At 40.0% G+C, this 12,544-nt stretch overlaps 1 protein-coding gene across 6 annotated transcripts in view; it reads right to left on the bottom strand.

Annotated features, from left to right (window-relative positions):
• Positions 1-1,589: 1,589 nt before the first annotated feature.
• chaf1a (chromatin assembly factor 1, subunit A (p150)) overlaps positions 1,590-12,544 on the bottom strand; it is a 54,445-nt gene continuing 43,490 nt past the window's right edge. For all 6 annotated transcript variants that reach the window (XM_072593844.1, XM_072593846.1, XM_072593848.1 and 3 more), the window contains 4 exons: positions 11,764-12,016; positions 7,555-8,078; positions 4,376-4,484; positions 1,590-1,969 (listed from right to left, as the gene is read on the bottom strand). In XM_072593844.1, the coding sequence (XP_072449945.1) occupies positions 1,728-1,969; positions 4,376-4,484; positions 7,555-8,078; positions 11,764-12,016 (1,128 nt within the window). In that variant the 3' untranslated portion in view covers positions 1,590-1,727. The remainder of the gene's footprint in view (positions 1,970-4,375; positions 4,485-7,554; positions 8,079-11,763; positions 12,017-12,544) is intronic.

Genomic DNA, 12,544 nt, shown 5'->3' with positions numbered 1-12,544 from the left:
CAGATCCATGTTTTCATTTCTTCTGCACTTAACATAAAATTGATACAGCTTTAGTGTTTAGAATGATGTCAACTAAGGGGCTATTAATGCCGTGGTGTAGAGCAGAGCTCTGAGGAGGGGGTAAGGGAGAAATAACTACAAAGACATGTGTGAGAAGCTGTCCAGCATTAATTTTAAAAACTTGGGATGGAAGACAATGAAGCAGCAATAGCAGCAGTTTCTGCAAGTAATTTGTGGGGCGAAGTAAAAACAGAGCTTTGGGAAGAAGAAACATAGAGGGGAGGATGAGGCAACCATTCCTGACCTGGGAAGTCAAAGATAACAAGAGCAAACCTTACAAGAAGCCAGAGGATTGCAAAGCCTTTTAAAACAAGCAGAAGACAACCTAAAAAGGGGCAGGGGGAATAACATGAAAAATGAGGTTCAGCTAGAAAGTAATAAGAGTGAGTTTTGTTTAGATATCTAAACAAAAAGAGTTTACACTGCACCTCAGGAAATTGAGGCTGGAGTAGTAGTAATGGGGGACCAAAAGTGTTTAGAGGAATTGGATAAGTACTTTGCATCTGTTTTCACTGTAGAAAACATTAGCAAAATACCAGAGGTGAGTATATCACCAAGGAGAAGTTGGAGAAGCTGAAAGGTCTGAAGGTAGATAAATTAACTGGACCACATGCATTACACACTAGTTCTGAAGATGATAGGGGCATTAGTATTTCTAATCAGGCTTTATGGTAATGACAAATCTGATCATCTTTATATACAAAGATACAAAACAAAAAATCAGATTGCTATTATCAATATTAGATTGTTCTTTTGACAGTTTAATTTCAATGGTGAATTATCTAAAGTCTACAAATTAGTTTTCCATTTGATCTTATCCCTCAAAGCTGGTTCAACAAGATCATCTTGCTTGTGAACAGTGGTAGATTTTAATGCGAGTTTAGGCACAAATACAAATCACTGAACACAAGGGCAAAAGCTTTTTAAGAGAATTAAATTTCAAAAGCAGTGTGCCAGGCTGGTGTCTCACCTTCAGTCATCTTTGGGTAGGATTAGCAGTGAGTTTGTATTAAAAAAAATTGTCTATTCTACTACAACCATTTTAATAAAAAATAACCCATGTAAGTCTTAAAGTAAAATTTCTCAGACTTGTGAATGCTAGAAGGATTAAGACAAGAGAAATATAAACATTAAAATCAACAACAAAAGTGTTCAGAACAGACATCCATCTACAAATGAGTTAATTTCTCATGGCCGATGATTGCAAATTTTGAATAGCCCGATTAAAAATAGAAAGCAATATTATGTCAGCTGAAATAAATTGGAATGAAACTATGATAGTATCGTTTAAGTGAGAGCTTCCAAACGTAGGGATCATAACCTCATCAGGCCACAAGCTGAAATTTAGGGTTTGCAAGCTCAGACAGCCATATTTTAAACCCCTTTCCCTTGGGTCAACTTCTCTCCTCGCAGCTCACTAAGGTTGCAAAAAAAACCATTATACAAACATCTTTCACATTCTACAGTTACAAGTGTGGTTAGAGAAGCCAGTGATTTTACTTGCTTTAAATTATCAAGTTACAAACCTGTTGCAAAAGTGCCATTTTATTTATTTTTTTTTACAGAACTTCAAGTATTAAGTCAAAGTTTACGAAATGATACAGAAAAAGGTTTTAAAAAGTTTCTAAAAAGTAGACTACATACATACAGCTATTAGTATATATATCTTAAATCAATTCAGGGTCTGTTGGAAGTTTAACAGCAGCATTTTCACAGGGTTCAATGTCCATCATCTCTTCAGTGGTCAGGTCTGAGCTTGGCTCTGTGGACTGCGCATCACCAGCTGCTAAACCACAATACAACATTACAGGGTTTGCCTCACTGCTGACCAGTCCAGAGCCAGATTTGTTTGGCATTTCCTCACTCTTTACCAATCCAGCACATAAATCTGCAACTTGCTCCTTATTCTCTGAGTGGGGGGAGGGGGGGGGAAAGAGGTTGTTGGAGGCAGATTTGAGGGAATGAGGAACAGGTGAAAGTGAAAAAATAAGCATCTCATTAGTAAACAATCAAAATTCTGGAAATTAGATATTCTTTAACAACAACCTGAAAATGTAATGCTCAAATGAACCAGCCAAGGGTTCAACAGTATAGTTGTAATTAATGATTTAATAACTTTACAACATGAGTTCACATTCCACTGTGCAACATTCTAGTTCAGTTCATTATAGATTTTTAAATTTAATCAGTAACAATAGTGAACCACATTTGTGATTGAAATTGTCCTTGAGGGAGCAAATCTACCATTTTTTACCCAGGTAAGTGTTACAACACCCAAACCACAGAAACATGTTTGACCTTTAATCTCCCCATACAAGTGTACCCAAGGCAGTGTCATCATTGCAGGTGGCACCTATGTTTCATGAAACAAAACTGATATTTGAAACCCAGTACCAAAGACCAGCTTTGATATAATTGGAAAAGCAGTTGTGTTTAAAATAGACAAAACCTAGTGGGTGGCACAGTGGTTAGCACTGCTGCCTCACAGCACCAGAGACCCAGGTTCAATTCCTGCCTCAGGCAACTGACTATTTGGAGTTTGCACGTTTTCCCTGTGTCTGCGTGGGTTTCCTCCCACAGTCCAAACATGTGCAGGTCAGGTGAATTGGCCATGTTAAATTTCCTGTAGTGTTAGGTAAGGGGTAAATGTAGGGATATGGGTGGGTTGCGCTTCGGCGGGTCGGTGTGGACTTGTTGGGCCGAAGGGCCTGTTTCTACACTAAGTAATGTAATGTAATCTAAACATGTACTGGATTAGTGGTGCTGGAAGAGCACAGCAGTTCAGGCAGCATCCAACGAGCAGCGAAATCAACGTTTTGGGCAAAAGCCCTTCATCAGGAATAAAGGCAGTGAGCCTGAAGCATGGAGAGATAAGCCAGAGGAGGGTGGGGGTGGGGAGAGAGTAGCATAGAGTACAATGGGTGAGTGGGGGAGGAGATGAAGGTGATAGGTCAAGGAGGAGAGGGTGGAGTGCATAGGTGGAAAAGAAGATAGGCAGGTCGGACAAGTCAAGGAGACAGTAACTGAGCTGCAAGTTTGAAACTAGGATGAGGTGGGGGAAGGGGAAATGAGGAAGCTGTTGAAGTCCACATTCATGCCCTGGGGTTGAAGTGTTCCGAGGCGGAAGATGAGGCGTTCTTCCTCCAGGCTTCTGGTGGTGAGGGAGCGGCGGTGAAGGAGGCCCAGGACCTCCATGTCCTCGGCAGAGTGGGAGGGGGAGTTGAAATGTTGGGCCATGGGGCGGTTTGGTTGATTGGTGCGGGTGTCTCGAAGATGTAAACCTGTGCCCACACCTCCTTCCTCACCTCTATCCAAGGCCCTAAAGGAGCCTTCCACATCCATCAAAGTTTCACCTGCACATCCACCAATATCATTTATTGTATCCGTTGCTCCCGATGTGGTCTGCTCCACATTGGGGAGACTGGGCGCCTCCTAGCAGAGCGCCTTAGGGAACATCTCCGAGACACCCGCACCAATCAACCAAACCGCCCCGTGGCCCAACATTTCAACTCCCCCTCCCACTCTGCTGAAGACATGGAGGTCCTGGGCCTCCTTCACCGCCGCTCCCTCACCACCAGACGCCTGGAGGAAGAACGCCTCATCTTCCGCCTCGGAACACTTCAACCCCAGGGCATCAATGTGGACTTCAACAGCTTCCTCATTTCCCCTTCCCCCACCTCATCCTAGTTTCAAACTTGCAGCTCAGTTACTGTCTCCTTGACTTGTCCGACCTGCCTATCTTCTTTTCCACCTATTCACTCCACCCTCTCCTCCTTGACCTATCACCTTCATCTCCTCCCCCACTCACCCATTGTACTCTATGCTACTCTCTCCCCACCCCCACCCTCCTCTGGCTTATCTCTCCATGCTTCAGGCTCACTGCCTTTATTCCTGATGAAGGGCTTTTGCCAGAAACGTTGATTTCGCTGCTCGTTGGATGCTGCCTGAACTGCTGTGCTCTTCCAGCACCACTAATCCAGTATTTGATTTTCAGCATCTGCAGTCATTGTTTTTACCTTGTTAATCTAAACATGGCCTGGCAACAAGTTAAAAGTAGGTGATGGTTAAAGAGAGATGATAAAATAGAAAAGAGTAGATACAAAACTGAGACAACCTTACCACTAAGACTGAGTCTGTAAATAATAGTAAAGATATGGGTATACGATAAAGGGCACAAGGATGCATCACATAATGCATACAGGTTTGTCTATAAATAAAATCCTCAGTCCTCTTAAAACATTTCTCCATATTGGTCACTGCAGCAATTTGAAATAGAGGATATTTTACATTAAAAAAAACAAAGTCAACTCTGTACCTTCTTTGTTTGGAGCCAAATTATTCGTGTGCACCTCAACAATTACACAGTCTGCATCATCATCCTCTTCTGTATCTGCCTGAAAACCATCTGTCTCCATTACTTCAGCCTGGAAAACAAATGCATCACAAGGTTAATCCATTCTTTCAATATTATCTCCAGTGTTATCTGAACATTGGCAAAAGAGATGCATCACAGAAACCTGTTGTGTATAAAATAAGCTTCAAAGTACACTTGCTTAATAAAAATCATAGCAAGGAGTGAACAAAGTCAAACTGAAACATCTTATCTCTGGTGGGAAAAAACAGCTGATTGTTTTAATTACACTTAATATTTTACTGAACATAAAATGCAATCTAGAGACAGATTGTTAAAGTGTTCCACACGTCTCTCTTTTGCTGCAAGTATTTCTTTCCTGCAACACTGAATGGAGAGAAAAAATATGCTTGGCATAATACAGTAAAATTCATGTAAATTATTCAGGAGATGCTGGTAAATCAAATGCCAGTTGCCCTTTACAGTTTGTGATAATAGTAGAAATCAAAACCATGCCTTGACATACACCACACCTTCAAGATTTGGAGTCTCTTCAACTCAAGGTCAAACTCGTCACATTTTGAGCAGTCAATTGGACAAAGCTCTGCGTGGTCTATTCCATCAATACATATTTTCATATATCTTAAATGTTCAGTCTTGAAATAGCTTTCAATTGTTACTCAATATGCTAAATATGTGGAACACTGGTGGACTTTTCACTATTATATAGAAATTCAAAATCCTTGGCTGTCTGGAGGGAAATGATGTCAACATAGAAACCCTAAATCTGCAAATTCTGCCAGAAAGGAGTTTACCAGAGCTCCAGCTAATACTTAGAATTAAGACCAACAGTCTCTAAACACATCTAAGCTAGTTGATAAATATTGAAATGGAAGTGGTTGACCTGCTGCTGCTTACATTCAGCATCAATAGCCATTGGTTTTAAGTATGCTGATGTGTGGTCTAGGATATAAAGAGTAGAGATAAAATTGGTGGAGGGATGTGCAGAATTAAACACTTTCAACGATCAGCTGGTGCACATAATGGAAAAATTTGAGTCTAAATACTGGGTTGTAAAAGAGTTTTGAAATTGGTGATACTCAACAACAGGAAAGAAAAAAAAAGTTTATTTAGACTGTATTCACTAACACTAGTTTATTTCAATTTTGGGAAGAGAAGTTGCCATATTGTGCCGTTTGATGTTTTCTATGATACCATCTATAAAAATTTGCAAGTGTTTTTCATAGAACCCCTACAGTGTGGAAACAAGCCATCTGGCCCAACAAGTCCACATCGACCCTCTGAAGAGTATCCCACTCAGACCCATTCCTCTGCCACTATTACTCTACATTTCCCCTAATGCACCGAGCCGACACATCCTTGAACAATATGGGCAATTTAGCATTGACAATTTATCTAACTTGCACATCTTTTGACTGTGGGAGGAAACATACCAAATTTCCATAGCTTCCTGAGGAATGCGAGTATTGCTATGCTTTCTTAACTGATCTTTGTTCAGATTAAGATCAATAAATTAGCAATAGTAGATTAGAGTACAATCAGAAATAGCTCTGAATTGAACTGAGCTGCAATTTTCCATCTTCATGGGCCAGGTACTGGCAGGTGGGACTAGATTGGGTTGGGATATCTGGTCAGCATGGACGAGTTGGACCAAAGGGTCTGTTTCTGTGCTACATATCTCTATGACTCTATGTCAAGATATTCCATGTTTTCACTGCAGGCTTCTTGGTCGTAAGATCAAGTCAGATTCAGATCCCACCAAAACATAAATCGGATTTGTGACAAGTTTGGACAATCTTAATCTCTGCCAATTAACAGTAATATTAACACAAGAGTACTCTGCCTTAATCTCAGAAAAGGAATATAGGTATAGGTACCTAGCTAATACTGCAGGGATGTCTACTGTGTTGAGCAACAATCCTTCCCACAGTAACACACTATCACTTTTAGGACTTCCTGTTGATTGCAACGGGTTACAAATCCTTGATGAGGTTCTACAATGAAGCAGGGTCTTGGGATGTCCAAAAGCTTTTAAAATATACTAGTTAGAAGTTTTGAATCATCAACTGAACAAAATTCCAATGTTTCTCCAGTGCACCAGCTCCATAATTTCCTGCTTTAATACATGCACTACATTGGTAAAAGGAGAAACCCATTTAGAGGCAATCACTTCCTCGTATCTATTTCACCTTTAAACATGGGCAACTTCAGGAAAAAAAAATAGTGCCAGCATTCAATCAGAAGCCAATCTTAAGTTCTACGAAGGCCAGTTAGCTCAGTTGGCTTAATGGTTGATTTGCAAGGCATACTAATGCCAACAGTGTGGATTCAATTCCTGTACTGGCTGAGGTCACCATGAAAGGTCCAATCTTCTTAACCTCACCTCTTGCCTAAAACATAGAGACCTTCAGTTTAAACTCACCAACAGTTGTCTAATGAGAGCAGGTCAGTGGTCCTCTGAGACTCTGCTGACTTTATTTTGTAATACGTTTCGACCACTTCTGTTCACCTAGAAATTGCTGCTCAATTCTCTAGTTGTCACAACTTGTCTCCAGTTTTCTTTTGGTAAGGAATCCAAGTTCCTATGAATATCCATGTATTTTTGACTTCACTCCAGTAACCTGCATGATTGCCACCTTAGAAGTTGCATAATAGACACATTTCTCAACTATGAGCTAGGTTTCTTAAGACTCAAGATTTGACCACTCCTGTATGCCTTGCTGAATTTCTCCCATCACCCCAATGGCATGCCCTGTGAACATCCTCCCCATCAGACATTGCTCACCTCACCACCCATTACTCTGCCCAACACCAGATGTTACTTCATTAATAGCCCATTAATAGCAAGTGCTTGTTACCACAGCCTGATACCTCATTCTCCAGAAACCACAAAAATACTTGCCTTAATCAATTCTAACTTTGTCCGCTGTTCATTGCTATTAATGGCCACTTTTTGACTTTAATATAAAATGCTTACAGATTTCCTCAGGAAAATACCACCTTTTCATTATTCATTATGTAGTGGAAGTGAGGAGAAAAGAGGTTTCTTAAATTAGAAAGCATACAAGGGGTCAACATTGAAGAAAACTAAAATGTAATTCATTTATAGGACAAGATCTTACCTGACCGTCAGCATCTACAAACTTGTGCATAAACTGTTTGATGGACATACTTCCAGCAGTTTTCCTCTTGCTTGAACCAGTTACACATTGCCCTGTATTCCTTCCCAAACAAGGAACACTCTGTCCACTTGCTGCTGGAATGGTACTTTCCTCCTTGACTGCAGATTGGACTTGTGTGAGATATTGCCACTGTCCTGGAACAGGAAGATTCTCCATCCTAAATTTTTTCAACACCTCTTCATGTACATACCAACACTTCAGCCTGAAAGCTGTTCTTTTTTCATATACTCCATTTTCTGAAATAAGTCGCTGCAATTTTGCCTTGGATGGAATGGTCAAGTCATCATCCACTGTAGGAGTCTGAGGTCTAGAGGCATCAGATCCTAGGGGACTCGAGGAATCAGAAGCAGCAATTGCAAGCATGTGTGCAGAAGATTTCTGTTTGTACCATTCCTGAAATTCTTTGATTATGGCCTTTCTGCCATTCACATTTCCATGAAGAAGTGGAAGCAGGCTTATTAATACTAAAAAGGAAAAAAAACACATTTAGTTACAGAGGGGTGAATTTCTATACACCCAATGAACTCTTACTGCCAATTGCAAGGCAGGACATAAAGGCCCACATGGTCAAAATGTGTTCAAGGTCAATGCTGCAATAATACAATTAAGTAATTTCTCAGTCAGTAAAAGTTTGGCTTTGTTTATTTTACCTAAGTTTGAAATGTCAGGCAGCATCTGTAAATGAGAAACTTCGGTGGCAAATAATCTCAATCTGAAATGTTGACCCTTTCTCTCTATAAATGTTGCCTGACCTGCTTATAAAACATTGGAGTAGAAATCAGGCCATTCAGCCCACTGAGTCTGCTCTGCCATTCAAATCATGGCTGATAAGTTTCTTTACTCCATTCCCCCACTACCCTTGATCCTCATGACAATCAAGAACCTATCTATCTACGTCTTAAGTATACTCAATGACCTGGCCTCCACAGTCATCTGTGGCAGTGAGTTCCATACATTCACCACTCTCTGGCTGAACAAGTTTCTCCTTATCTCCATTCGAAAAGGTTTTTCCTTTAAGGTTGTCCACTCAGGTCCTCGTCTCTCCTACTAACGGGAAACACCTTTCCAACATCCATTCTGTGCAGGCCATTCAGTATTCTGAAAGTTTCAATGAGAGTTTCCCCTACCCCCCCCAATCCTTCTAAACTCCAAAGAGTATAAACCAAGAGTCCTCAAATATTCCTCATATGTTAAGCTTTTCATTCCTGGGACCATTCTCATGAACCTCCTCTGAACCCAGTACAGGGCCAGTACATCCTTCCTGAGATATGGGGCCCAAAAATGTGCACAATACTCCAAATGTGGTCTGACCAATATTTTAGATTTTTTTTCCTATTTCAGATTTACAACAACTGCAACATTTGGCATTTTTTGTAACCCAAAATGAGATTCATCCTCAATAAAATCCAAAAATAAAAAAGGATGCCGTTTTTATTCCAGATCTCCAGCATCTAAACTGCTGGAGAAACTCAGCAGGTCGAGCAGCATTTGTGGAGAACAGTGACCCTTTGTCAAAACTGAAAGTAGCTGAGAAAATGTGCTATTTAAGCTGATAATAGGATGGTGGTAGAGGGAGACGAACAGAATCATACAATCCCTAGAGTGCAGAAAAAAAAAGCCATTTGGCCCATCAAGTCTGTACTGACCCTCCAAAGAGCATCCTACCCCCAACCCATCCTATCCCATTCCACCTAACCAATACATCTTTAGACTACTGAAACTGCAACGCCCAGCAGAAACCCAACAGAGAAAGTACACTCAAACTCCACATAATCATCCAAGGTTGGAATCGAACACAGGTCTCTAGCACTGTGATGCAGAAGTGGTCACCACTGAGCCACCATGTGGCCCAAAGAGGAGGGAGAAGTAAGGATGAATAGATGGCAACTGACTGCAATGGGATTGCTGATAAGCCAGGATAGAGATGAATGCTGAATCCTTGTTACAAGAAGTGGGAGTAGGTAAGAATAGGCTAGCTGTCTTAGGAGCAACTCATACAGAACAAGATCAGGAAGTGCAAGGGTAAATAACAAACCTGGAGGAATCTGCAATTTTGGTCAAGTCAGAAAACTACAGATTCAAAACACCACTTCAGCTAATTAAGCAAACAAAAAATTATGTTGATACTTACCAGAGGAAATAGTGCGTGTTGAGAGATATATTTGTTTGGCTGAATATAAAAATATGCTATTTGAGGAGCAGGGCATCCCATGCCTTCCCAGAGACTCATCCTTTAGAAATACTATTGCAATCAGATTATGTAGTGATGTATCTTTCATTAATCTTGAGACCATGCCTTGCTGGTTCATACAACAGTCAAATGCTAAAAATTTTTTATTACAAAGCACTTTGGGATGGGACCCGGAGACAATAATGAAGTCCACTCACTGCAGTTCTGAAAAGGTTTCGCCTCCCTCCACAAGCATGAAAAGCCTTTAGAATCCTTGCTTAAGCAGCTATTTGTCATTGGGAAGCCCAAGAGGTATAAAGTGGAGGGCATTGGAATAAACTCTGAATCTTGACAGTAAATGGACAATACCCAACAGCATTCAGTTATTTTCCCTACTCTATCACCAAAGTAGCTATCAGGAAAATAAACAATGTTTTGCAATTTTCTAGCGTTTTGATCAGTTAAATTAGCAAACACTGGGGAACAGAATAGCAAAGTTTTGATTAGAGATGTCTCAGTCCCACTGAGTCTTGAATCCATTAAGTACACCCAATAACAAATGTGCCTCGGACAGTCATTTTGGGTCAACCCTGCTTAGTACTTTCCAGTTATGTCAACTAGACAACCAGAGGGTCCTAGCTTTCCTCAGATTTGTTAACCTGTACTTTAGATTTAGTGCAAGCCACTGTGATAATCGATTTTTTTGTCAGCTCTTTATGTCCTCTTCACAAATCACTTTCCTATCTATGTATCATCAGGAAATTTAGCTACCATACTTTTGGTACCTTAATCAAAATCATTTATATAAATTGCGAAGAGTTGAGTGCCTAGCACTAACCCTTTTGACACACGACTCACAGACATGCTGACAGCATGAAAAAGACCCATTTATTCTACAAGAGAAAACAAAGAACTGGAGACGCTGTAGATATGAAACAAAAACTGAAGTTGGTGGAGATACTCAGCAAGCTTAGCAGCATCTGTGGAGAGAAAGCAGAGTTAACATTGAGTCCAGTACACCTTTTTCAAAACTGATAGTAACTAGGAAAATGTATATCCTATTTAACTTCTCCTCTTCCCTGGCTACCAATAATGTCTTTGTCTGTCAAACTCTTTTCTCTCGCCCTGGGCTTCATCTCCACCTACAGTAAATTATTTGTATTCACAAAATCATGTGCCTCTCCGCACCAAAAAAGAAGTCACAATAAAAATTAACAACCCAAGGCAAAAAAAAAAAGACTTTTTCCTCATGATCTTAATTTTTAATGAACTCTACACTCAGCAAATTCTACAATTCACAGGGGTTCTCAGGAATGGAGCCCTTGCAGATACTGAGGAATGATAATCTACTCACTTCTTTCTGGACAAGTAAATTCTGGTTGGTACAGGCATTGCATCCATTACTGCTGATTTCAGTTAAGTATTCAGGTTTGTTTAATGGATGCATTTCCAAGGCAACACCACTATCGAGTTCATTTGCCAAACAATTGGCATTCTATTTTCATGCATTATAAATGTTGGCGTTCCCCCTGAATTAGTATTTTTGTTGCAAATTTTTCCATAAGGGAAAATTAAAAGGTCCCAACAGGTGTCTTTTTTCAGTCAGAATCAATTCTGGACCACCGAACAGCTACAGAATTTATTATTTATACAGCCTCCAATTGCCAAATCACACCATGCTTGGAGTCCAATAAACATCTGGATAAGGTTTGATCAGCCATAAAAAGACCATGCTTGTGTAAAACCATTGCACTGTTCAGACAATCTTCAGTCAAAAGCACAAATAGGCATTTTCTCCCTCAAATCACAGGCATTTCAATTAATCTTTTACCAGCTACTTTAGCAAAAATTTTTTTTAACATGCATGCAGCAAAGTTTGAATTGTCACAGGTACAACTGCAAATTAAAAATAGTTTTCCAAATCTTTTGCCTTTCAAATTCTAGGTGTGAGACTTAAAATGCTTATGAAATGTCCTTACTTTGTTCTTCTTTTAATTTTCCATTATGTATTTCTTGTATTTGCTCATCCTCCATTTGATTTTCAAACAGACAGACTGAAAATTGCTGAAGTATCTTCATGGCTGAGCTTTGCAATAAATTATTGTCGCTCTCCCAAAAACATCCGATCAGGGTAGGCTGCAGGACCTGAAATTTCTTTCCTCTCATCAATTCATCCCATTCCTTCGCCTTCATCTTCTGACGAATTTTCTGCTTTTCAGGATTTTCACCTTCCTGAACAAAGCAAACATTGAACTCAATAGTCATTTCCTGGATTTACTGCAATTCATCATCTAGTACATATACTGCACTGGTTATTCTGCCCTGATTTCAAATGGGGCATAAAGAGAACAAAGAAACATAAATGAGAGATTTGGCTACTCAAGCTTGATCAACTGTCAACAGAATACTATCTTACGTTTGCTTTCCTGAGATTCTCCAAAACCCCCCTGTGGATCAAAAATACACCCAACAACACAAGTATTTTATGACTGGTCTCAAGGGAAAGCATTTCTACAGACTAAGAACCGTTGTAAGAGATGCCTCTACACCTTAAACAGTCAATCCTTTCATTCTAGATTTCTCAACTGGGAAAAACATCCTCGTAACACCTAGCCCGACAAATCTTTAGGCCCAAAATTTTCTCAGAAGACCAAATGGTCCAAAGAACATTTTCCTCTTTTTAAGAGAACAAAATGGTACAGGGTAGTCTAGGTACCATCAATGCCCTCTACATTTGTAGTGTATGACTTAGCCATTTTT

This window comes from Chiloscyllium punctatum, chromosome 24 (assembly GCF_047496795.1).
Source record: "Chiloscyllium punctatum isolate Juve2018m chromosome 24, sChiPun1.3, whole genome shotgun sequence".
Taxonomy (NCBI): Eukaryota; Metazoa; Chordata; class Chondrichthyes; order Orectolobiformes; family Hemiscylliidae; genus Chiloscyllium; species Chiloscyllium punctatum.
Note: the sequence above shows the minus strand (reverse complement) of the source record. Positions and strands in the feature narration are given on the sequence as shown.